Source organism: Protopterus annectens, chromosome 9.part0 (genome assembly GCF_019279795.1).
Source record: "Protopterus annectens isolate FY-2018-M chromosome 9.part0, PAN1.0, whole genome shotgun sequence".
Classification (NCBI taxonomy): Eukaryota; Metazoa; Chordata; order Ceratodontiformes; family Protopteridae; genus Protopterus; species Protopterus annectens.
The window spans coordinates 998547597-998575196 of record NC_056743.1 but is presented as its reverse complement, the minus strand read 5'-3'; the positions used below and the strand labels follow the sequence as shown (position 1 = coordinate 998575196).

Sequence of the window (27600 nt, the reverse complement as noted above, 5' to 3'; positions counted from 1 at the left end):
GCTTTTGATAGAAATTTCAGGATCACTGGGGTTAGTGGATATGCAAACAGAATACCGGAGGGCCAACTGTGGATCAAAGTGTTGTTCAGTTACTTCCCCCGCTCCCTCATCTGTCCCCCCCTCCCACCCCAGGGAGAGATCAGGGAAAAACACCTGCTGCACTTCGAATTGTAAAAAGAGGCAAAGAAAAGAACGGTTGTCCCCTCCAATTAAATATTAGCTTCTCCAGTTTTAGACTGAAAGAGCACTCTTGAGGTAACAAAGTAGACCAGGTTAACCCGTCTGCTAGTATGTTGGACCTCCCTAGTATGTGCGTTGATATAAGAAAGTGGTAGGAAGAAATCTCCCACTGCCACACACTCATCACTTCCCGACACAAGGGGTAAGAATGTGTTTCCCCATTTGTGGATGTTCCAAAAAGCTGACATATTGTCCTTCTGGATATAGATCAGCCCTAGAGGGAGGACATCTTAAAAGATACTCAACACTAGGACTGTCCTCATCTCTAGGACACTGATGTGAAGAAAGGTCTATGAATGGGGACCATGTGCTTTGGACTATCTTCTCCATGTAATGTCCCTCCCCAGCTGGAAAGCATTCACAGTCACTAAAGCTTTGGGAAAGAAAGGGGATGAAGGGACGGCCCTGGGACACTTCGAGACTGGATCCACCAAGTCACATGTTCTCTGCAGATGACGGTAAGCCATATTGGAAAGGACAAGGACTGTCTGGACTACAGGTATCCAACATAACACCCTCATGGGGGAACTAGGGTAAAGGAAGTGGCTATTGATCATAGAAGCTGCAGGACCACCCTGGCGAGAGGGGTTTGAACAGAAAGCAGCTGTAAAGCTTGACTCCATAGAGTGGATAATCTGGTCTGTGGCATTTTGGCTATCTGATTAACAGTGTCCAAATGTACACTTACGAACTTGGGGTTGTATTGGGGAGAAAGTACAGTTTTGTACCTACCATAAATGTAGATGTCCGATAGATATGCAACTGCAGTCATAACATATGGGTTGTCCTGCCTCAGGCAGCCCTCGGTCGGCCAGATTCCAAAGCCTGGGTCCGACGTCGGCTGATGTCGCATTTCTCTCCGACGTCAGAGCGGCTGGAGTATATAAGCATCAGCCGACACCATCTTCTTCAGTGTTTCTTGCCCCAGATGCCAGGTGCCCTCCAAGGAAGGCTAAAATCAAATTTGTAAAACAAAAATAGGCTTCCAGGCAAATAAGTAAGCAATAAACAGATATACCATAACAGATATCCCCAGCTAAGAATAACAGGGAGAGGAGTGGACCCAAGGCATAGAGGGGAAGGAGGGAGGGAAAACCCGACTGCAGTTGCATATCTATCGGACATCTACATTTATGGTAGGTACAAAACTGTACTATGTCCTTCAAGAATGCAACTGCAGTCATAACATATGGGTTGAATACCATAGCTTAGCTGGGGAGGTGGTATGCTCTAGGAAAAGGATGGTGTAGCTAGCAATCCCTGCAGGACTGCCGAAGCAAAGCCTGCTCTGGATCTGGAAAATAAAGGGAGATTGTAGTGTTTGGAAAATGTATGCATGGAGCTCCATGTAGCAGCTTCTAGAATATCCTTTGTAGGCACCCCTCTTAAGAAGGCTGTGGAGGTGGCTGTAGCTCTGGTAGAGTGTGGTCTGATATTGGCTGGCACACACTTTCCATGGAAGGAATAACAATATTTGATGCAATGTCCAATCCATTTTGAAATTGTCTGTTTGGAAATTGCTTTTCCCTGTACTCCAGGAGCATAAGCTACAAATAGCTGATCGGACTTCCTACTGATCTTGGTTCTGTCTAGATAGTAGCGAAGTTGTCTATGTATGTCCAAAGTATGCAACAGTCTTTCCCCTTTGTTTTCAGGATTGGGGAAGAAAGTAGGCAGGTGAATTGCCTGATTTAGAGAGACCCTAGATACCACTTTTGGCAGAAAGGAAGGATTGGTTCGTAAGGAGACCCTGTCTCGGTGGAAGATTATGAAGGGTGGTATTGCCATTAGTGCCTGTAATTCTGAAACCCTTCTAGCTGAGGTAATGGCCAGCAGGAAAGCTGCCTTCCAGGACAGAAATTGTAAATCCGCTGAAGCTGCTGGCTCGAAGTGAGGTAGAGTAAATTTTTCTAACACAAAATTGAGATCCCAAGCTGGTACTGGTGCCTTTCTTGGAGGTTTTATATTCTTGATCCCTCTAAGAAATTGCCTTAGCAAAGAATGTGAGAACACAGGTGGGTCAGTGTTGTATCTAGCTGAGATAGCTGAAGCATGTATTTTTATGGAAGAGTATGAAAGTCCCTTATTTAGCAATTCTGCCAAGTACTCCAGAATGAGTGGAATGCTCAGTACTGATGCATCTTGACCCTTGTTGGTATTCCAAATGCTGAAACGCTTCCATTTGGCTGAGTAAGCCCTTCTGGTGGATGGCCTGCGGGCTTCTGTGAGTATCCGCTGAACTTCCTTGGAGAGAGATAAATTGAGGTTATTTATATGATCTTCCAAGCTGTTAGCTGTAGAGTCTGGAGGTTGGGATGAGCTGTCCTGAAGTTGTGTTGAGTCAGCAGTTGAGGCCATTTGGGAAGGGCCCACGGTTTGTTGTGACATATGCTCCGCAGTAGTGGGTACCAGTGTTGTCTCGGCCAGTTCGGAGCTATTAGGATTCCCTTTGGCTGCTCTGCTTTGATCTTTAGTAACACTGTGGTCATCAGTGGCAGAGGTGGAAATGCATAGATGACTAGGAGCTCCAGTTGAATGAGAGAGCATCTATCTTCCATGCTTGTGGATGATTTGTCCTTGAGCAGAACTTTTGTAGCTGATGATTGAGTTGGGAGGCAAATAGGTCTACGTCTGGCCTGCCCCATGCCGAGGTTAGTTGTGCAAAGATGTCTGGATGTAACCTCCATTCGTGTGGGTCTAGGAAATTCCTGCTTAGACTGTCCGCCAGAACATTGTCTCTGCCTGGAACAAATTGGGACTGTAGCTGTATGTTTAGACTCAGTGATATTTCCCAAAGATTCATTGTTAGCCTGCAAAGGGGGTAAGAGTGAGTACCTCCCTGTTTGTTTATGTACCACATCACAGTGGTGTTGTCTGTCCTTATTAGAAGGTGGCCTTGATGAAGTTGATGTCCAAAGGCCTCAATGGCATGCATTACTGCCAGCATTTCTTTTTGGTTGATAAGCAGATGTTCTTTCTTTGGATTCCATTGTCCTTTAATACATCTGCCCTCCATGTGCGCCACCCATCCATGGTCTGAGGCGTCTGTGGTAATGGTCTGTGTTGTCTGAGGTTTTTTGAACGGCATGCCTGTGTTTGACTGACTTGCTGAGGCCCACCATAGAAATTCCTTTTGAAGACATGGAATGAGTGGGATAATTGCTTCTAGGTTGTTGTTGTGCTGAGACCATAAGCTCTTTAGATACCATTGAAGTTTTCTCATGTGTAGTCTTGCTAGTGGGACCAGGAGAATGCAAGATGCCATGAACCCCAGGGCCTGTAGGAATCTCCTTGCAGTCATCTGGGAGAGTTTTGCTAAACTTTTGAAGTAATGAGTAAACTGCTCTTGCTGGTCTTCTGTCAAGTAGGCCATTTGAGAGGCTGTGTCTAGTTTGGCTCCTAAGAAAGTTATTTGCTGGGATGGTAGAAGTCTTGACTTTTGAAAGTTGACTGTGTATCCCAAAGCCTGTAGCAAGTGTATGACATAATTCAAGTTTTTTGTCAAGGTTAGTTCGTTGTCCGCTTGTATGAGGCAATCGTCCAGGTACGGGTAGATTTGTATCCCCTGGAGTCTGCAATGAGCAATTACTGATGCCAGGCATTTCGTGAATACTCTGATAAGCCAAAAGGCAATGCTGAGAATTGATAATGCTCTGGCCCTGCAAGAAATCGGAGGCATCTTCTGCAGCTGTGTCTGACAGGGACATGCAGGTATGCCTCCTTGAGGTCCAGAGTAATCAGCCAAGACCCCTTGCCCAGCATGGGAAGGAGATGCTGTAAGGTCAGCATTTTGAACTTTGGTACTATGAGAAAAGTGTTTAAAGCGGACAAGTCCAGTATCGGTCTCCATTGATTTTCTTTTCTTGGAACAAGGAACAGTCTTGAGTAAAACCCCTGACCTTGTTCTTGTTGAGGCACTTTTTCTATTGCTTTGATCTGAGTCAGCAGAGAAATTTGCTTGATAGCCTCTGCCTTTTGATTTTGTGGAAGATTTGGCATGCCTTGTTTTCTTGGTAAGGTATGAAAATAGAACCTGTAACCATGATCTATAATGTCCAATATCCATTTGTCTTTTGTCAGTTTGTGCCAATTTTCTGAGAACAGAGATAACTTTCCTCCCGGAGAAGTTAGAGTCAAGTCATTGAGATTGTCCCTGAGTGACAGGGGAAACCCCTGTGTCTCCCTCTTTGGTTTGTTGGTTGCCATTGGCGTCCCCTGTAGGATCCTCTATATTGCCCTCTGCCACGGGCACGCCTGTTCTTGCCCCTTTGAAATTTTTCCGGATTTGGGAAGGACCAGTTTTTAGAAGGCCAGTTCCTGCTGAACCTGGGGGGCTGAACCTGGAGAAAATCTTTAACTGTCTGAACTGACTTGGCTTTTTCTTCAATGGTCTTTAACACATCTTTAGCATTATCACCAAAAAGTTTGTTCTTTTCCAATGGAGCATCCAGTAGCTTTGCCTTAACATGATCCGGTAAGGGTTGCTCTCTTAACCATGCATGTCTACGAATGACCGCTCCTGTCATAGCTGCCCTACATGAAGCCTCCAATGCATCATATCCACACTGCAGAAAATGATTACTAACCTGCTGAGAGTTATGGACAGCCTCCTGCAAAGACTTCCCATCTAAAGGGTCAGGAGAGGCTAATTTTTTCTGTAAATCATCCAACAGGGAATCCTGATATTGAAACATATGAATAAGACAATTGAGAGCTCTCATAGTTAAGGTAGTAGAGGTGTAAACCTTCTTCCCCCATCTCTCTAAGGACCTTGCCTCTGTCGGAAGGCAAAGGATTTTTGGAAGTGGTAGCAGAAACCCCCTTAGGCCCCTGGGAAATAGTTTCTAAGTCTACAGCATGGGCCCTAAAGAAATGAGAATGGGTTTCAGGGACCCTATAGTATTTGTCAGGCTTGACAGGAGCCGGGGGCAGAGAATCAGGGGTAGCACTGGAGTCAGAGTAAAGGTCATCCAACACATCAAGCACAGGAGGAATAGCTAAGGGTCTGTGTTGTGGCTTTTTAAGGAAAGTTCGAAGGCGCTTCCTGGAATCAGAAAATTCCTGACCTTGCCACTGGAAATGCTCCCTCATGGAATGCAGAACTTCCCCAAAAGAAATATCCTCAGGAGGAGAGGCCGAAGGAATGGAGTCCTCTGCATCGAATCCTCGAAAGTCTGAAAAGGGGTTCCTGGGATTCGAAAGCACAGAGTCCCCAGAATCTTCATCTGAAGAAAGGGGGTCAGGTGGTTCAACCCTGGGCCTCTTATCAGGAGGAGGCTGGGATCCTCTCTCAGGATGGGCCTGGGAGCCTCTGATCAGAGAAATTAGATCTGCGGCCAAGGACATAATTTGAGCTTCAGGGTTAGGCTGAGGCAAGGTTTTAGCAGAGTGATGCTTGGCCTGGCTTGCAGGCTTGGTCTGGCTTGCTGCCTTAGCACGTGTGTAGGCCTTGATAGACATAGACATGGGAGGCCTGGCCGCCCCACGTGCAGGGGTAACCTTATCCACAGCAATGGTCTCGGGAATTTCCTTGGTTACAGTATCCGGAGGAAAATCAATAATTGGCGTCGGTGTGGCCTCCGGTGTCGGAGGTATCGGTAATGCAGTGTCTTCGGTTCCAAGAGGTGGAATAACCGCCTCAGAGGGAACTGGGGCACTCGCGGTAAGTTTTGGAGTGGAGTCGGAGGAAGTCGCGGGTCGAGGAGGTCGGTCCCGGTCTTTCCGTTTTTTAGAAATGTGTAGTCGGTTGTTCCGACGGCATAATGTAAGCAAACTTTTCGCCAAAAAAGTCTTCAGCGAACTCCGCCCGGCGCCTGAGTGCGCTTAGTGAAGCGAGTACAGGCGGCACAGGCCGAGACGTCGTGGTCTGGGCCAAGGCAAGGGAGGCAGTAAGAATGGAAATCCTTATGAGGTATTTGTTTACCACAAGACAAACAATTATTTACTTTTTCAGTTAATTCTGACATCGGCTGAGGCAAGAAAACATCCCCAACGGGGTACTTAGCTTTTTTGATGTCTTCGGTTTCGAAGAATACAGGAGCTGACCGACCGGCACTTGCGAACTGCTTCTGCTTCGGGCACCGCGCGGCAAGAAAGACTGAAGAAGATGGCGTCGGCTGATGCTTATATACTCCAGCCGCTCTGTCGTCGGAGAGAAATGCGACATCAGCTGACGTCGGACCCAGGCTTTGGAATCCGGCCGACCGAGGGCTGCCTGAGGCAGGACAACCCATATGTTATGACTGCAGTTGCATTCTTAAAGGACATCTGAGACTTGTTGTAATTCACCGTTATGCCTAGTCTGGAGCAAAGTTGAAGGAAATAATCCTAGGCTTAGACTAGGAAATACCTGATAGAAGAAGTGAGGAGCCAGTCATCCAGATATGGAAACACCTGGAACCCTATCAGTCTAGGGTGAGCTGCAATCACTGCCATGCATTTGAACACACGCGGGGTGGGGTGGGGGGCACCAAAGGGCAGGGCCCTGAATTGGAAATTACTAGCTCCTAGCCAGACGTGGAGAAACCTTCTGGACTGCCCGTAATTCTGATGTGATAGTATACATACTGAAGGCCTACTGGGAACTTTGGGTCTTTGGCAAACAAATTTAGAGAACTGAGGTCCAGGATTGGCCTGAGGTTCCCATTCTTTTTTGGCACTAAATCTCAAGGAAGTTGCTGGTCTGGTGGGGTCTTCTGGATAGCTCTTTTGTTAGCAGTTTTCTGGTTACCAATGCTGCTGCTTTCCTTTGACAGGGAGGAACATGGGGGGGGGGGGTATTCTTTTTGCTGGGTGGATAAACAAAAGGAATACAACAGCCTCTGGTGATGACTCTGCACCCAGACATCTTTGATGATGGATGTCCAGGCCTCTGCATGCAAAGATAAGCACCATCTGACTGCCTCTAGAATGCTGCACTCGGGCGATTGTTCAGGAGTGCTGATAAGGCTTTTCAGTGAAAGGACCTCTAAAGCCTGGACTCTGCAGACCTTCTCTGCCAGAAAGGCAAAATATGCTATTAGAATAAACCTTTCTGCTTCAGGGGGATCTACTTCCAGAACAGTCTTGGGAAAATCTCTGGGACTTAAGAAACCAAATGTTCTTACCCCCTTTCTGTTTTCTAGAAAAAGTCTTGGGGGGGGGGGGGGGGTAAACCATGTACCTAAGCAGACAGAGATTTCCCATCTTTTTCGCTCCTGGAGAGTATCTTAGATCTTGAGGCCAAATAGGGTGGCTCCATCAAAGGAAGCACTAATGAAAGACATCTTAAATGGTTCTGTAAAATCATACAACCTCATCCAGGGAAGCCTCCATACCATAATGCCTGTGTCTACAGCTCTAGAGACACCCTCTATAGTACTGGAAATCAGTCGCACACAGGCATTCAAAACGGATTGCAGGGTGATCAATGGTGAATCCATGGGTCTAGCAGTCTTCCACAGAAATGGACCGAGAGGGAGACTTGGAAAGTTCCTTTTTCAAGTTCCTCTGAAACATCTTCACGTGTGCAAGTAATTCAGTGACCTCAAAGCAAAGATCACTGAAGCACAGACTCGCTTCTCATATCTGTCCAAAGCCCTAGACTCTCTATTACGAAGGTGGGCAGATGAGCTCTCAACAACTTACTTTTTAGGAGCTGCCACTGCCACTGTATCCACCATCAGGGCATTTGTTCCACTAAGCACGGTCTTTAGGGGCACTGTTTTTTTTTTGCTTTTTTTTTTTTTTGGTGGGGAGTGGTCGGTTTTGCCAAAACCAGTTCTTCCATTTCTGGTGAGAGATCAAGTCAATCACTTCATCAGCTGGGGGAACCACCCCGGAAGTAGCCGAGTTGATGCTAACAGCCTTGAGGAAAACAGATTTCTCCTCAGAGTGGGCTTCTGAAGACCAACCTCCTTTCTGTTTCAAAATTTCAAGTAGTTCCCCAAAGGAAATGTCCTCAAAGGGTGATATGGGGGAGCCCCTCTCCATCAAAATCTGTACACACGGTTAAAATCTCCTGTGGAGAATCAATCTTCCTCCTCTTATACTTATGCTTTCAAGCAGCTTCCCACAAGGGTATGTTCCAGGAAAGGACTTGGAAGTTTGGCAGGAGTTGTGCAAGAGGACTGTCTCAAGACTAGTGGAGACCAGCTGCCTTCATGGAACAGAATTAGTAGGTTCAGGACCCAGTGCTGACAGTAGTGGAGTGGGTGGAGCCGAGGGGGGCATGGCTGTCCCAAACTCCTGACTTGAAGAGGGCTCTCTACTGCCTCAAAGGAAGAAGCCAAGGAAGAACCTAAAATCACCTCATCAGGAGCCAAAGCTACCACACCAGAGTGGCTAAAAGTATCTCTCTTGTCCTGCCTTGAGACTGAAATCAGAGCTAAGCTCAGAGGAGTAGAGATGGCTGCAAAAACTTCAGAGTCCAACTCCTACCCCCAGCCTCAAGAGGTGAAGGTTCGGCTCCAAAGAAATCGGGGCTGTCTGGATCACAGAAGATGCCGGAGTCAAATAGATACACAATTTCGGATCCAACGTGGACAATCCTGGAAATCTCAGATCCTAGGCTTCCAAAACTGGAGGATGGATCTCAGTAGGAGCAGCAATAGATACAGAAGGGTCGAAGCTCATGGGTCTGAGGGCAGATGGAGCAAGAAGAACGCCCAACTGAATTTGAGTCCTGGGGAATTTCCTCATCACAAACTTCTGAAAAACCTAAAGGAAGAGGAGAAGGAGGAGGTTTAGAAACCTTATGGGTTGGTGTTTGCTGCAAGAAGGGAGACTGTAACCTGGAAGAAACAGGCTCCAGGGAAAATCACAGCTCCCTACCAGGGGGAGTTCTGGAACAGACAGAGGATGAATCCAAAGATACAGTTAGATCCAAAGTCTTAATAATCTTCACTGCCAGAGCCAAAGTAGGAGTCAAGGGAGAGTGGCAGGGGATCCCCCATCCTTGATTCCTTCGTTTTTTCCTTGGGCTTCTCACCATTATCCCTGTTGTGCTTGTCCAAAGGCTTCTTCCCACAGGGAAAGCTCCAGAAGCCAATGAAGTAGCTGATCAGGGATGACATACTTTAGCACAAGTTTACAGAGACTCTCAACCACAGCCAATGGCCAAAGGCAGTACAGACATCACAATCCTCCTTCACACGAGTTGCCTCCCAGCAATGCACCCATTCAGTATGCAAATCAGAATTTGGCATCTTATGCACACAAGACAAACATTTTTAAAATCTGGTCGACTTATCAGCCATGACAGAATAACAAGAAAACAATGCACTTAAAAAAACACAACTAGTAGGAATTTCCACACAGAGAAAGGAAGAACTACAGCAACAATGGTGAAACGAAAGCACCCTATCCAAAATGAGAATACAGAAACAATTATCAGTAATGGTAATAAACAGCTACTAGGACACTAGTATACACAGCAAGAAGATAGCAAAGCCGAAATGGCTACACATTTTTTTTTACTTTTCTTACTTGGGAAGGGAAGGAAACAGAACAAACAAGAAAACAACAGCAGCAAACAAAGGTCAGAAGAAGCTATGAAGAACAGCAAACAAAGTTCAGAATTATTTGAAAGCCTGAGCCAATGAACCCACATCTGAATGCAAAGACTGGTAAACAAGATCTGTGGTAATGTTGAGGACAGGTTGGGATTGTGGGTAAGGGGATGAGCCTGAGCTATAGATACTAAGTATGGAAAAAAAGTGGCCGAAGTCAGATTCGAGGTTGGACTCGTAACCCATCTGGAGGAAAACAGTCAACGAGATATAAGATATCAATGTTTTCCTACTGAAAACACTGGCATTTTCTGGAAACTGTCTCAGAGACAGAGAAACCACCACAAGGAGAATTAGAAACTGAGCTCCCCTCTTGAGTCTAAGTCAGAAATAGGAGGAGAAAATCCTGAATCTGTCCCTTCATCTTCCTGTCTGCATTCAGAATCTTGAATCTCTTCAAGAAAAGAGCTATTCCTCTTTCTTTTAGACTAAATTAAATCCTGAACCATGCCCAGTAAAAATGTTTTAATTTTTTGCTCCTTTTTGAGGAAAAATGGGGGCAACAGTGTTATGAATGGTGGCAGCAGTTTCCCCAGGGATGGGCACAGCATTCTGATACAAGAGGGAAGCCTTCCCTTTTCCTTCTTCCAGGACCGACTGTGGTGGTGCTCCCTAGCCCACTGAGAGGACCTCAACAACTGCAGAGGACTTGGTTAACCCCCAGTCTGTAGTGGCTGTAGGTGCTACACTAAAGGGATCCACGGCAAAAAATTAGTGGTCTGACGTACAACAAATGGCCACAGCAGAGTCTTTCACCTGCAGCTGAGGCAAACTGACAACCTGCTGTGGTGGCAAAGGCAGGTTGCTTAACTTTCTTTTTGAAACTTGAAGAAGGACCGAACATGAGACTGGGAGTTTGTTCCTTGGTCAGGCTGAAAATATTGCCCATATCCCAGGGAAAACAAGCAACAAAAGTCATTAAAACGTAAATGCCTTTAAATGTCACCTTTTCAGGCAAAAAAGTACAGTAAAAATGCAAAATAAACAATTTCTCCACAAAAAAATGTTTTTCAATTCAACGACTTTTAAAATGACAGGAAAAGCAGTGATTTAGTGTAAGGGTGCAATAAAGTCGCATTATGGTCTGTTAAACACAAACTCCTAGCTTTAAAGAACAGGAAAGTTCTAGTAAACACACTTTTTTTTTTTTTTTTTTAAATGAAGTTTGTTTTTTCCTCAAAGGGAACTTACCTGCCCAGCAAAGGAACAGTGCAAGCCAACAAATGAACCTTGAATGCATCAGAGGAAGTAACTCTTCACATCAGGAAAGCTCTGAAGGGTTTGGTGCCCCAAACCTGACTTTTTAGTCAACAATTCAAGCTGACTGACAATTTGGATGCATGGAAGGTGCCCTGACGCTTTAAAAGATGGCTGGCTGTTATATCCTATGCAGGATATAACCCATAAAGCAAAGGCTACTGCAACAGTGATGATCATGGTTAACATCATGGATTACATCTTACATGACCGTTCCAGAAAATAAAATTGCACAAAATACACTCAGAGCACAAATACTACCCTAGTAAATAATCCCTCTAGATAAATTAATTTCTCCTAAAATGAAAAAAAAAAAAGTTAAAATAAAACAAAAATAAAATGCTAACCACAACTACTCAACAAGAAAATGGCATAATCTGACTTAATTCTAAACAAGCTATGATTAATCAACTAAAATTAAAGTCTTAAAGGCCTCACTACACTAGTAAATACACAACAAAATTAACAGACATTAATAAAATATTTATATTAAAATGTTTCTCAGCAATACATTAGAAAAGCATTCATAAGCCACTCCATTCATAACAATCGACAAAAACGAAAGCCCTATTCAATCCAACAACTTAAACAATTACTACAATCTACTGACATCAGTAGGAAACAATAATTCAAACTGAAGAAACAGGTAAAAATACATAAATCGACTATATGGAGGCTTGTTTTGTGAAATAAATAAAATATAGTTTGCAGAACTATAGGATTATGTGACAGTTCAGGATTGCAGCTTCACCATTTGTCCTGTAAGTTATTAAATAAACTTAAGAGTACAAGACATTTCACTTTAAAGCACAGAACAAAATTTAAAATGAAGTTTCTCTATGTACAGCGGTGATGCCAAGTAATTTTAAACTTTCTCCACTAATCTGTTGTAATACACATACATAAAATGAAAAATTGCAACAGTTACACAACAAAGGGTGTTCTGAAGAGAAAAACTCCTTTAAAATATTAAATTCAGAATAAAGTTACAAGTACTAATTTCCAAAAGACATAAATGCTGGTTAGAAGTTAGGTCATGATAACTTTATACTGCACAGCCACAAAACATCTGAGGAGAATCTTCAGAAAACAAAACGTATTTGTTCTCAAAACAATTCTGTTTAACACAGGGAGTGCCCTAAAGTTACACATAAAATGTACTCAGCAGTTCAAAAAGAATTCTGAAGAATGGATTTCAAACTTAAAATCAATCTTTGAATACAGAAATGTGCACTTGTAGGTAGCTAACTGGAGTTTCAGCTCAGTGTTGAATGTATTTTACAGCATCCCCCATAGCCAACAGCTGTAACTGCTGACTGTTCTGATTGGGTAATCATAACTGTTCAAATATTTCTGTCCACTAAGATGCCACTGGAGCTAGCATTACCCAAAGGTGAAAACTGAGATAATGGAAGACAGGTGTAATATTTTATTCTGTACCCAAATGCATATTCTATGAAAGTTTCTCAGACAATGTACTATTATGCTTTGAAAATAAATGTGCAAGAAATACACACTCCCTTACCGTAAGTATCAAAAGAAGTAGCATGGCCAGTGGATATCCTAGATTCCGCTGCAAGGGGGATGCTCTCTGTCGCATTTCTACAAAAAAATATATATATATATTATTTTTATTTATTTATTTGCTATACTCACAGGCTTTTCACACCCTCACTCACTATTGCATTACTCTACCACTTACCTTTTTCTTCCCCTTCCTGTAATTTAAATGCAGACAACTATGCTACATGAATGGCCTTCAAAGAGAACATGACTACTGGGTATTCTGTTTGGATCTTTTTTACCATTACATTTCATCCTACCACTGTGGAAAGAACAAGAAGTTTTGTACTCACCATAACGTCTGATGTAAGTCCATCTCGCCTCACATTCTTACCCGTGGGTTCGGAGCCGAATGTCGGCTCCGACTTGGCCATACTTTTTAGCTCAAAGTCTTTCTATCGGCTGGGCTAAGATGGTATCCCATGCTGCACTGCTCTCTATCCCCAGATCTAAGTTTGCTGTGAGCACCAGCACTCATTCTCCATGCATAACACCACCAAAGGAAAGGAAAAACAAACCAAGAATGAAGGGAACTCTGAAACCAGGCCTAACTTCCAGATCCTCCACAGGACGGGGGAAGGTGGGGGGTGGGAGTAAGTATGAATGTGAGGCGAGATGGACTACATACATCGAAAGTTATGGTGAGCACATAACTTCTTGATGTTATGTAGTCCAATCTCGCATACATTCTTACCCGGACAGCTTCACCAGCGCCTAAATCCTGGCAGGCTCAGTGAAATATACTCCTGAGCACTGTGGAACCAAAGGAAGACATGCCCTTTGATACCACATCTAACTTGTAATGAGTAACAAAGGTGTGAGGAGATGCCCAAGTAGCCGCAGCACAAATATCATCCATAGACAATCTGGCCTGAAAAGCTGTAGGCGTAGATACAGACTGGGTAGAGTGAGCCTTCACTAGGAACGGTAAATCTCTTCACCCTGAAGTATAAATGAAAGAAATACAACTGGAAATCCACCTGGACAACAGGAGACCCAATTCTGTTTCCCAAAAATGAAAAACAACTGATCAGATTTTCTGAGGTCTTTCGTTCTGTGCAAATAAAATCGTAATTGTCTGTGCACATCCAATTGATGAAATTTGAATTCTGCCTTGTTTGAGAACTGAGAAAAAAACACTGGCAATTCAATAGATTGGTTAAGGTTACTAACTGACTCTACTTTGGGAAGAAAGGAGGGATTCGGTCTGAGAGAAACCATGTCCTTATGAAAAATCAAATAAAGGGTTTTGATTGATAAAGCTTGAAGCTCCGAAATGCGTCTGGCTGACGTGATGGCTACCAAAAAGACAGTCTTCCAAGTTAAGAATTTTAAATCATAAGTGGCTGCAGGCTCAAAGGGGGTTGAAGTAAGACCCTGTAGAACAAAGTTTAAGTCCCAAGGCATAACAGGTTCCGAGACTGGAGGACGAAGCAACAAAGTGCCCTTCAGGAAAGCCTTACAGAGTCTATGTGCCATTAGGCTAGGTTCGTCTGCAACATGAAAGGTAGAAGTTGCCGCCAACTGGACTTTAATGGTTGCGGCCGCTGAACCCTGGTTAAAAAGCATAGACAGGAACTCCAATACAGATGAAATTGGAGCTGTGTAAGGGTCAATCTTTCTGGCATGTGCCCAGATTGAAAACCTCTTCCGCACAGTCTGGCCTCCCATCAGGAGTGGCGGTAGGGAGAACCACGAAAGGAATCGTGGTCTCCTGAGTTGCGAGGGCCTCCTCTGCCCCTAGGGCGGCGTCTTCCTGAATAACCACCCCCTCCCCTGCCTCTGGAGGGGGGCTCACCTTGTGCACCGGGAAATAAAACTCTGATTTCTTGAACCACATTTTGCCACCCCTCTGGGCCTTGGGATAAGGCCTAGAGGGAAGGGAAAAACAGACTCCTACGGCAGACAGAGTTTTCCCCTCTTGCTCACACCTAGTGAGTGTGTCTTTCACCTTGGTTCTGAACAAAGAGGAACCATCAAATGGGGCATCGGTGAATGAAGACTTGAAGGCCTCCGCGAAATGACAAAGGCGCATCCAGACCTGCCTCCTAAGAGCAACTCCTGAACATGCTGCCCTACTCGCTCCCTCGGCTGCGTAGGAGATCAGCCTCATGGAGGAGTTTGCAATAGAATTGAGGTAGACATCTGAGCACTGACCTTCTGAGCCACCGCCTCAGAAACGCTACACGTGGGAGTACCTCCAAGCTCCATTAGAAGATCTCTCTGGAGCCATGTAAAGTGTGATAAGTAATTCAGTGACCATAAGGTAAAGGTCGCTGAAGAAAACGTACGCTTCCCATACTGGTCCATAGTCCTAGACTCCTTGTTAGGGGGATGGACGGTGGAAGAAGTCTCGGCTAATTCCTTCTGGGTGGCAGCTGCCACCACCATGGCATCCACAGGGACTCCCTTGGATAGAAATTTCTTATCAGGAGGGGCAGACAATTTATTGGGTCTCCTGGGGATTGGTTCCACAGAATCAAGGGTTTCCCACACCCTTCGACAAACCAAATCCAGAAGCTCGAAGGGTGGAGATACCCAGGAGGCGGAAGGCTGAGCACCAAAGGCCTTCAGGAAGACAGACTCCTCCTCGGAGGGGGCTTTGGATGGCCAGTCACCTCTTTGCTTCAAAATCTCTAGGATGTCAGAGAAAGAAACATCCTCACAGGATGACTTAGGGGATCCCTCAGATTCCTCGAGGTCGGTGTCTGACGTGACAGACTCATCCTGGGAATCCATTTGCTTCCTCTTGCACGTCTTCTTTCTGGGTGGCTCCTTAGGCAAAAACTCTGAGGGGCCCTCAGAAATATGGGGACCACTCGGGGTACCCTGAGGCCTTGGGGCTCCGCTGTCCAGAGATAGATGGCAATCAGAGACCTGCACCGGTGTTGTAGGGGAAAGAGTGACCGACCCGTATGATGCTGCTGGTGACCTGGCCAGCATGCTCTACATGGCCTCAAAGGCTGGTCCTCCTGGATCCGAAGAACGAACAGCCTCCAAAACCGAGACAGGAGTCAGGCTTCCCCACGCCGAAGCACCGAGAGGGAGACTAGGAGCCGACAGGTGTCCCGAAGCCTTTCCCTCGGGTCCGACCAATGAATCCAGAGTCCTGAACCCCGTGGACGGTGCCGACGGGGTCGGAGCTGACTTCGGAACCGATAAGCCAGGAGGGGCTGTCGGGACCGACCTAGGGACATCACACGGAGCCGAGCACTCCGGCTCCGAAAGCTGAGATGTGCTCTGAGGAGGAAGTATCAATGTAGGTTGAGGGACTGGCTCCGGAGCCAACTGGGTCAGAGCTGAGAACAATTTAGCCAGTACCGGTGACTGAAGAAGTCTCTGCACCACTCTATCGACGTCCACATCTGATAAGGTCCTGGAAGATTTAGAGGATAGGGAAAGGAGATAGAGACCTGCGAGGAGGAGATAGCGGCCTAATGCTAGGCGACCAGCTCCAAACAGGCTCCAAGAAAATTGGAGCCGAAGCAGGTTCCATAACCACTGACACTTCCTGCAGCCCCGAGGACAATGGAGCAGAGGATGTCGATGAAGATTTTGCTATTTTCTCCAGTGGCTCCGAGGATACTGATGGAGCTGGGGATCGCTTTTTAGCCTTGGTAGATTTTGCCTTAGAGCTGGAAGCACTCTCCAGACCCTCCTCGAAGGAGGGTTTCAGAAGTCCCTTCAAAATCAATTTGTTCTTCCTTTCCTGAACACGTGGGCTAAAGGCATGACAAAAACTACACAATTTCTGAAGATGAATCGCTCCCAGACAGTACACACAAAGAGTGTCCATCAGTGATGGACATCTTATAACTGCACTTGGAGCACTTCTTGAAGCCCGAGGTCTTATGCTCCTTAGTATCTTTGGACATAGTTACCACAGATAGCAAGTAACTAACTCAAAATTAGATCAAAGGTCAAACAGCCACAAGCGCAGGAACAAGCCAAACAACAGACAGAACCACACACAAAGACCTCTAACTCAAACGATCCTTAGACACAAATACAAGGGGGGAGGACTAATTCCTCTAATTTAAATGGTTTTAGTCCAAGGGAAGGATTTAGCACACAAGGAAAACAAGGGGACAGACTAGGTCCTCTAACTGAAACGGGCCTAGCCTGTTGGAAACAGCTAGTGCGATACCACAGAATACGCTATAAAAGAACACACACAATATCTATTAAAATAGCTTTTTTGCAAAAAACTTCTCTGATATAAGAAAAAGGGTACTTAGCCACAGCCAAGAGCGAGACCACGTCCGAGCTACATGAGTGGCAAACAAGATCTGGGGATAGAGAGCAGTGCAGCATGAGATATCACCTTAGCCTAGCCAACAGAAAGACTTTGAGCTTAAAAGTATGGCCGAGTCAGAGCCTGAACATATCAAAAGAACAAACGCAAACACCCACCAGGGCAGAGTCAAGTGAAACAATTTTAGTTACCACAAAGTCAAGTAACCAAACCACGAAGGCGGACACACCACAGACGTTTATTGGAACAGGCAACACGTTACAATCCAGATACAGACTCCAAAATCACCCCTGATTCCTTCTATATCTTTGAACCTTTTCAAACAATGCCAGGAATCTTTTATTATGTGTTCCACGTCTTCAAACATAGATTTAAGTGAAATATCTACAAAGGCCGCAATGGGTTCAGTTTTAGATCCTCTTGCACTAACTATAGGCCTATATTCCAACTTGTCAGCCCCTTTATGTGTCTTCGGAATACCAAACAGTGTGGGTATTAATTTAACTGCCAAGAAGATTCATTCTCATTAATTGAACCTTGGGAAAGGGCATCTTGTAAAAATACATCAATTTTCATATAAGCCCTATTGATTTCACTTCTTGACACCGCTCTATAAGTTTCATCCCTATTTAATAAAGCTGTCATGTCAGAAATATAATCTGTGTTGGTCATAATCACTGTACCCCCTCCCTTGTCCGGCTTCATGAATCTATACAGACCAGATTTCTTTAAAGTGTCTAATAACTCCCTTTCTTTCTTTGTTAGATTGTCATCCACCACTTTAAAATTTTTTAACATCTCCCTCACATGAGCCTCCACTATTCTTTCAAAACCTAGTACTTCCTTGTGAAATGGAGGCACAAATGCACTTTTCCTTTTAAAATTACTATAAATGTTGGGGTTATACATTTTTATTATCTCACTGTTCTTCCCCCCAGCAAAAAACATTTTTAGATGCATCTGCCTTGTGAACATCTTTAATTCCACAAGCGTTTTTACTGCATCGGGTTTGAACGTAGGCACAAATTTAACCCCTTTTGAGAATAACTCAAAGTGTTCTTTATTAATGTTAAGGTCGGTGTAATTGTATATACAATAATCATCTTTCCGATACACTTTGAAATTGCTTCCTTCCATAATAACAAATTCATAATTATCTAAAATTTCAGACACACTCTCATTGTTTTGAGTAATTATTTCCTGTGTTTCAATCATATTGTTATCCTTACACACTCCCTGTGTCTCTTCCATATTTAACAAGGGTGGTACCCCTGTAATATTATAAAAGCAATTCTTTGCATCAAAAAATTCATAACTAACATCAATATTTATTTGTTCATTATTTACTATCTCACTTAAACTTCCCACCCCAAAACTGTCATTACACAAATTTCCTTCTCCTTTAGAATTTTCCCCCACCAAGGTGTTCTCATTTATTAATATCTCCCCCTCCTGTTGGTTCTTCCATAAAAGTTTTCTTGTGTTTCCCCCCTGTTCGCTCTGTTAAGTCTCGGACCTTCGAGGTTGGTCCTCCGTGTCTAAAAAATCATTCACACAATGTACCCCACCATTAAATTCTTCTGCAACATTAAAATCATAATTTTCTTCTTCACGTACAACTTCACCCTCTTTGTCATTAGCTACATCAAATCCCCTGTATTTTATCCCAGGCGGATATGCACATTTGTGTTTATAGTCTAGGGTGTCTCTTTTAAGTTTCCTTTCTTTTGTTTCAGAACTTTTTAAAACAAACATGTCTACACTTTTAATCACTCTATCAAAATTAATTTTGTATTGCTCAAACAAAAGGTCAGTAGTAATACTCACATATAAATTCCTTATTTCATCCTTAATTTCATTCAACTTTTTGTCATTATTCCTAATAATAATGTCCAGCATGTCAACACCTGTTTTGTTAAACAACTCGACCAGTTCAGAAAATGCTGCCGACCCCTCGTCGATCCCCATGGGCCTTTTCCAAATCCTGAGACCCTTCGGAACTTGATTTAGGTCTCTGGATTTACTCAAAAACTTCGTATCAAGCTGAATTGCTCGATATTTTTTACAAAGTTTCTCATAGTTGTAAATTTGTTCCCTTACACTCGGTTTGACAATCAATCTTTGGTTCCTGCTGTTGGTATCCCGTGTAGCTGGCTCGTCGAACCAGGAAGTGATGTCGAAATCCTCGTTAGGCTCAAACCCGTTCGGGTGGATAACTGCACCTTCTTGCGATGTGTTCCTAGCGTGGGAACCAGTCTGTGAACCAGCCACCCCTGCATACGATCCTACCCTAGGCTGCTGCCCACACGGGATTGTCCCCAGTGGTGAATGCAAGGTGAAACATCGAACTTCTGTGTCGGTAGGGCTCACCGGTTCCGTTACACCTTCTCGTCCGGTCACATCGTTGACATTGATTGACCGCTTCTCCATCATAGGCTTTAATTAATTTGTCCACAACAACTGCCAGCTCCTTTAAAATCGCCTGCATGTTAGGTCCACCAAACGCTGATCACGGCAACTTTCCCAGTGGTTTGAACAATTCAAAAGAACAAACGCAAACACCCACCAGGGCAGAGTCAAGTGAAACAATTTTAGTTACCACAAAGTCAAGTAACCAAATTGGAACAGGCAACACGTTACAATCCAGATACAGACTCCAAAATCACCCCTGATTCCTTCTATATCTTTGAACCTTTTCAAACAATGCCAGGAATCTTTCTTCAAACATAGATTTAAGTGAAATAAATGGGTTCAGTTTTAGATCCTCTTGCATATATTCCAACTTGTCAGCCTTTATGATTCATTCTCATTAATTGAACCTTGGGAAAGGGCATCTTGTAAAAATACATCAATTTTCATATAAGCCCTATTGATTTCACTTCTTGACACCGCTCTATAGGTTTCATCCCTATTTAATAAAGCTGTCATGTCAGAAATATAATCTGTGTTGGTCATAATCACTGTACCCCCTCCCTTGTCCGGCTTCAATTAATGAGAATGAATACGACTTCTTGGCAGTTAAATTTCCGAAAATACCCACACTGTTTGGTATTCCGAAGACACATAAAGGGGCTGACAAGTTGGAATATAGGCCTATAGTTAGTGCAAGAGGATCTAAAACTGAACCCATTGCGGCCTTTGTAGATATTTCACTTAAATCTATGTTTGAAGACGTGGAACACATAATAAAAGATTCCTGGCATTGTTTGAAAAGGTTCAAAGATATAGAAGGAATCAGGGGTGATTTTGGAGTCTGTATCTGGATTGTAACGTGTTGCCTGTTCCAATAAACGTCTGTGGTGTGTCCGCCTTCGTGGTTTGGTTACTTGACTTTGTGGTAACTAAAAGAGCCTGAACATAGCCTAGTAATCTCCTATGATCTTATCAACCCAGAGGTCATTTTAAGCCTAGGAATTTCATCCCATTGTAATACCATAGAAATGCTAGTCAATACCCAAGATTGCATTTAGTGATGACTGCCCATGTCCAGAAGGGTTGTGCGCTCTATCCCTGGAAAGAATTTATGTTGTCCCATCCAGTCGTCCAGGTTCCACACAGCCACCTACTAACTCTCTACTTCAATTCAATATAAAGATGACTCAACATTTATCTGTGCTGCTTCCAACCAACTGAAACTACAACAGTTAACCCAAGAATCCTTCCCATCTACAGAATCATGGGTAGCAAATTCACAACTCAAACTGAACCACAATAAAACCAAACTTTTACTATTCACTCCCAAAACAATAACACACAAAACCTCATTCGATAGCACCTTACGAAATAACATTATAATTTGAACAGGTACCATAAACTAAACTCTTAGAGTCATAATACACAATAACATGAAGTTTGACATCCCACTTTCAGACTGTTGTCAAAAAACAAACACCGTAAGCTCAGCCTACTACACAGAACCAAATCATTCCAAACTGACAGAACAAGGGAAATATAGAAAAAAAACCCCGTCCTTGTACGTACTTCTACTCTATGCCTCCCCACCAGACCTCTCAAACAATTGGGGACAAATTTTAACTGAATCAGGGACAAGTCAAGAAAAACAATCAGGGACACTTTTAAAATATTAGTGCTATTAACTTGAATCAGAGCATATAAATTAATACACATTTTCTGAAGTAAGAGAAGTTTATAACTCTTAATTATTGTCATTATTCATTAAGTGTAATTCACCACCTTTCCTCCAAAAGTCTCTAGTTTTAGGAGGGATTAAGAGGGGCAGAGTTAAAATTTGAGTCAAAATCAGGGACAGTTGAGAGGTATGCTCCCCACTCTTCTTCAACTTGCAATCCAATACACTAACTAAATTTGAACAATGTTAAAATAACTAGATTTGCATCTAATAATCACTATAATACACATCATTGCACAACTCTCAAATATTCAAGCTGGACAGAACTCCATAATCATCTCTGCTATAACCAACTCTTACTAGCCCATAATCTAATATAACCCTGGCAAACATCTTGCTTTAAAAGAAATGCTCTAACACCATCACACAAACAGAACTATCCACTCAAAAGACTGAATAACTGTTCAGCATCACAAAATCACAAACTCAGCAGGAGACTCATGCTCCAACTGTGTAGCAAAGCTTTGGAATGTTCTTCAAAAACTCTCAAGCACATAAATTACCAAGTAATCAAAACACATTTCCGGGAATACTTCACAATAAACTAGATACACAACTGTACATCTCCTGGATAACAGGCAGTACTCCTAACTCCTAAATGTTTTACTTTATCTCCACTTGTCTCTCCACTATATACAGTACAATATTTTTTCTCAGAATGGTGTCAGTGTTCACTGTGAATTGTACCTTACACATTATTTCTCTTTCAATTGTGTTTGTGTACTCCATTTACAGTACTATATATTTGATTAATACTCAACTAGATGCATTGTACCTGTTAATAGAGCAATAACCCACGCCTGGGTGTGGGTAATGCTGGATTTACCCACGATTGGTGTGGTATGGTCACGAGGGCGAAGCCAGAGTGGCCAAACAAAGACAACCATGGGTAAATCCAGCATTACCCCACACCCAGAAGTGGGTTATTGCTATTATACAATGACATTATTTAAGAAAAAAAAATACTTATTTTTCATAAATAATGGCACTGTATAATGCCTCCTTGCTGCTCTTCTGCAGCTGTCTGGTATTCTGCGGCAGTTCTAATGTACTGTGCATGCGTATGCTTACTCAGTACATCAGAGCTGTGGGTGGAAGCAACGAAGAAAGCAAGATCTCAGTTGCTTTTACAAAGTGTCTCGCTATGTTAAAGGAGTTTAACATAGCGAGACAGCTTTAAAAAAAGCAACTGAGAATCTCTGTTGCTTTTCTTAAAGGTGTCTCGCTATATTAAACCCATTTAACATAGCGAGACAGCTTTAAAAAAAAGCAACGGAGAAAGGAAGATCTTGGTTACTTTTTCTAAAGCTGTCTCGCTATGTTAAACTCCTTTAACATAGCGAGACAGTGTCTAAAAAGCAAAGGAGACCTTGCAGCTTCCTACAAATAAAAGCAGATTTATACTCATACTGTTAACAAAAAAATAAAGTTAACATTCCCTAACCTACAAGGATCTGCAACAGAGGAAGCAGGATGGAGGAGATGCTCATACACAGAAGGATGTAGGAAGGGTTTTCCTGACCCAACAATAAGGATCCTCTTCACAAGTCACCTGATATGGTAACAATACATTTATTGCCATCAAATGAAAAGAATCTTCTTTGGAAGGCCTGTAGTTGGGCTGAATTGCAAACAGTAAACCACAGGGATGGAAAGACAAAGAGAATAATACAAGAAGTGCATCTAAAGGCCAAGTCCTAGAGTAACAAATGAAGGATGAATCCTGCAATACTGTTTAAAAACAGACCTAATATCAGAACTGATGCCGAGGCAGTAATGCTTCATGAATGCAAGCCAAAAGTCCAACTTTCATGGCACAAACATCTGTAAAAGAAACATTTCTGAAGCAGCATCTCCACTAATTGATGGGACTTTGATTAAAGAATTTGCCAGAAGGTGATTAGTCACCTGAATACAAAAGAAATGTTTCTGGTTAGCAACTGCATTCTCTTCTCGTTCTACAGTGACGAAGGAAAATAAATGGTTCATCCTCAAATTTGTGCACTCACCTCAGGTGTCACTTGAGCTGATCTTGAACATCCAGAGTGTACGGACTTTTGCTACCATGGTTTCTGCCCTACCAAATAAAATAGACATGGATTGGCTTAGTTAGGGCAACTTAAACCACCTCCAGAAGAAAATATAAACTTGCTCTAAGGGGCATCAGATTCTTGTGAAAGACCAGATATGGTTCCCAACAAATAACTGCCTGAAGCTGCAATATCCTAATCACAGCAGTAATAAATACCAGGAAAAGTGTCATTAAAAAAACAAACAAAAAAAAGACTTCAACAGCTAGTAGACAAAAATAAGAAAAGGAAAAGCACACCAATTATGAAGATCCCACAAATATGAGGGGGTCATTCATAGGACAAAGATGTAGGACACTTTTAAGGAAATGCAGACCAGCCACCTTCCTAACAATAAGGCAATGGTGTGAAAAAATAGTGGGCACTTGCATCCTTACCATATAATGACTGAATACCAAATCATACAAGTAACTTGAGATAGGTCAGGACCACCAGTAAGGTAAGAGAATGGAATGATGCAGGTTACCATTTTGCTCAAATTAAGAACCATCCACTTGGAAATAAAGGTTTGCAATAGGCCTAAAGACAAATTAGTTGCTTCAAGCATCCATATTATGTGGAAGAAAACTGCTACAGTGAAATGAGACAACCTATTTCTGCCTTTTTACCAAATGTGATGTTTTGTGTTTTGTGCAGTAGATTCTACTGTTTCCACAGAACACTGTCATCTTGTGAAAAACAGGGGCCTTCCTGAGAAGGGAGGCACAATATTCTTGCACAGTCTGCAAACCTTGTAAAAGTGTTTATATTACTGAAAGGCTTCATGCTAGTTCCCTGTTGTATAACTAGAGGAATTCCAGCAAATTTCTTTGATCACACTGTACTTTAATGTGTAAGATGCCTGATGTGAAAGAGAACTTTGGGAATGGACTCCAGCCATGAACGTATGCTCACAGGTCAGGTGTCAATTTTACTTGTTTTGCTGAAAGGTTCTATTCCACTAACAATGGTTTGAACATGCGACTCTCAACAGAAACTGGATGCAGTGACTTGCGCTGTAAACAGTGCTTGAAAAAAATTATCTGAATAAAGCAGTTGTAACTTACTTGATGTGTAGCCATGTCATTGTCTCAGCTCAACTTTTTTTTTTTTTATTAAATACTTTGAAACTGCCTTCTGTGTGGAGTCTGCATGTCCTCCCCGCGGTCGAGTGGCCTCCGAAAGACATGCGTGAATGGGTGTGCCTTCGCTGAAGGTTGGCCATCGGGGCTGGCAACTCGGCACCATAAAATAAAAAAAATTAAAAAAATAGACTGTCAATCATTAGCGGACAGGAGTTCCGCTGTGGCGACCCCTAACCGGGAAAAGCTGAAAAGACAAACAACAACAACTTTGAAACTGCAGTGAGCCGAGTGTTGAAGAAATAATTGGAAAGTGATGTGACCATTATTTTGTTTCAGGAAACAAACAGGATGATGGCATTGTCAAAGTCGATGGGAAACCATCATTAGGGTACAAGAAACAAGATTAAGAGCTTTGCAGATGAATTAATTCAGGATTCTGGTCTCTTGTAGCGGGGGAACTGAAGTTAGGACCATAGCCTACAGCACTGAAATATTACTTACAGGTTTTCTAATGATGATGAAATGCAAAATATAAGCAAATCTTTAAAGGGACTTAAAAACTAGCAGACAACAGTAAACAAGAAACAGCTCCCAATGTTAGCTGAGTATTCCTTACTGCTCTATTAATTAAAGATACAACAGTTTGGAAACTGACTAAAAAGCAGATGACAAAGCAAAACATGAAAGAACATGCAGAAATTTATACTCTTGGAAAATACACTAGGGAAGACACAGGAAGATACCAGTAATTTTAAAGATGAGAAGACTGAATTAATGCACAAAATGGAAAACTTTACCATACCAGTTATTCCTAGAATGAGGAAGAGCGGGATTTTACAGACTAGTATTCTAGGACTACTGTAAAAACTCTTATGCAGGCTTCAGCTTGGATAAAGAAAACAAAGAAAAATAAAAGATTCAGATACTGAAGAACAACTCAAGACTCTGGCTCCTAGGCTCACCTGTAGTTGGGAAAATGGCAACTTGGGACAGTAGTCAGCAAAGATGACATGTGAAAAATGTGCTTCGGACTGACCTAGAGCTTAATGCAACAAATCAAGCAGAAACTGAAATAAACAAATTTAACCTGGCTGCTAGTGGTCTGAGTTACTGGGGGAGCTACTGCTGAATTTAATGCAGAAGAAATGCAAAAAACACACACACAACAGATCATCCAAAATAAATATCTACTACACAGCACAGACCAATGATTAACAAACTGCATGTACGACGACAGCTGTAGTTTTTTTATGAAGGCATGGCAGGATGCAATTACCATTCTGGACAAAAAAAACTGAACATTAGAACAGTGAACCCAATAGTGAAGTGAAAAGACTAAGTTAACTCCAATGCATAATTTGATTCTTGTCCTGAATGGTACAATGCAGCTAGTCAAAAGACCCGACAGTCAAGAATTGTCTGCTTCTATGTAAAACAGGCTAAAAGAATGTGCCCGTGTGTTTTTTTTTTTTTTGAAGGAACAACACATAATTCTAAGGAGCACATTATGGCAAAGAATCTATGATGCAACTCTGTCAAGGTAAACCAGAAGCCTATAATCAAAGTCAGATCAAGGGGAGAATCAAAAAAACAGACAAGAGATGTGTAGTAGTAAGACGATAAGGTGACTTGCAGGGTTTACTATCATTTATTTGAAGTGGACTCTGTCAAATCCACTTCACGCAAAACCCGAACCTCGAATGCTGGCAATGTCGAACTCCGATATTGCCAAAGTACAAATCTTGACCCATATTAAAGTTTGTCCCTAGGTTGCATTCGACATATATTTCAGCAATTCCAGAGTTTGACCAAAGCCAACTTAGAAAAGCAATTCACTGGGATCACGGCCATAAGCTCCATATCTCCACAGGAATAACAGGACCAAAATTCTTATGAACACACTTTATTCTAAATACAAAGAAAGTTAAGTGCCTTTGTCTCCCTCACCAAAACAGAGACTTCTTCAGAACTAAGTTATTATTCCCATATGTACCTCTTATATAATAGGTGTCATTTACATTCTAGTTAGACAATTTACAAATTAAAAATTCTGTAATTAAAGTGATCCACACTGCTCCATAAACTGACAACTTAAAACATTTATGTTAAAAATATAAAATGTTGAAGCTTTAAGAAAAATACTATGCTACATCCAGAGCTCTTTTTTCAACACTGGAGCCAAAGGAATATTTTCATTAATACCTGGTGGTGTGTTATTAATTATCCAAAAAAGTTCTCTCAACTCAACCGGTGGTCCCACCACCCACCTCGGTCATTTAATGGAACTTGTTTTAAGATCCCAAATTTAAATCTAGTGAAGTCCTGACATTGTAAGGAGTGTTTATACAGTGAATTATTCACAATACCCCTTGATATCGCATACAAATATTTGTAGATCCTTGTTCTAAGTTCTCTTTCTGTCTTACTTATATAATAACTGCCACAGGATTGGCAGATTGAAATGTAAACTATACCCTTGTTGCTACAGTTTCCTTTGTGCAAATTAAGCTTGTATCCATTTTCCTTTAATACTATATTATTAGATTCAAGTACGCAGGGGCATTCTGGATATAATTTCTCTCACCTGCTTTTCCCCTACAACAAATGGTATTACCATACTCTCACTGTGTTGAGAATTGTTCTTTGTCTTGTTTATAGTACCACCAAGGTTAGTTTCATCTAATAGGGGCTTGAATTTAGTTCTCCACCTGTGCAAAATTTGAGCCCTTATGGGTTCTAATACTTTGTTGGGTTACCTTCTGTTTTTAAACATGTTTGTAATAATTTCCATCGCTTGGTGGAAACTGCTGGTGTCTGAACACATGCGTGCTGCCCTGACAAGTTGCCCCTTAAAAATATGCTTGGTGAATTTAGGGTGACAGCTTTTATAATCTAGGTAGTCATTAGAAAATGTTTCCTGAATATCTGAGGTGAAACAACCTGCTGACTGGTTCTTTCAGACACCTACATCCAGGTAGTTAATGGTTGTGGAAGTAAATTTAAAATAAGTACACATATTGTTGAGGTACTCCAGAAACAACTACAGGGTTGGTTATCTGACTCTTTCCATATGATAAACACATCGTCCAAAAACTGTAGATATGTGAACCATTTTGTATGGAATTCAGACTTAAATACATGTTTACCTTCCCACACATATAGGACCATGTTGGCATATAATGGGGCACATCTTGCCCCCCCAACCACCTTTCAACTGTTTGTAATATTCACCTTCAAAAATAAATTGTTTTTGAGAATAAATTCCATCCCCATCATGAGAAAATTCAGCAATGTTTCATTGAAATTTGTCAAAGTCCTTGCTGCTTCATAAAATAGTTCAAGGCCCTCTTCATGTGGAATGGATGTAAACAGGTCTACTACATCAACTGTAGAGAAACACCAGTCACTAGAATACCACAGGTAAAGCAATACT

At 42.4% G+C, this 27600-nt stretch overlaps 1 protein-coding gene across 1 annotated transcript in view; it reads right to left on the bottom strand.

The window, feature by feature from the left end:
* The window catches only part of LMBR1L (limb development membrane protein 1 like), a 1236065-nt gene that overhangs the window by 505573 nt on the left and 702892 nt on the right, over positions 1-27600 (bottom strand). The window contains exon 10 of the mRNA XM_044082192.1: positions 12571-12647. Coding sequence (XP_043938127.1) covers positions 12571-12647 — 77 coding nt within the window. The remainder of the gene's footprint in view (positions 1-12570; positions 12648-27600) is intronic.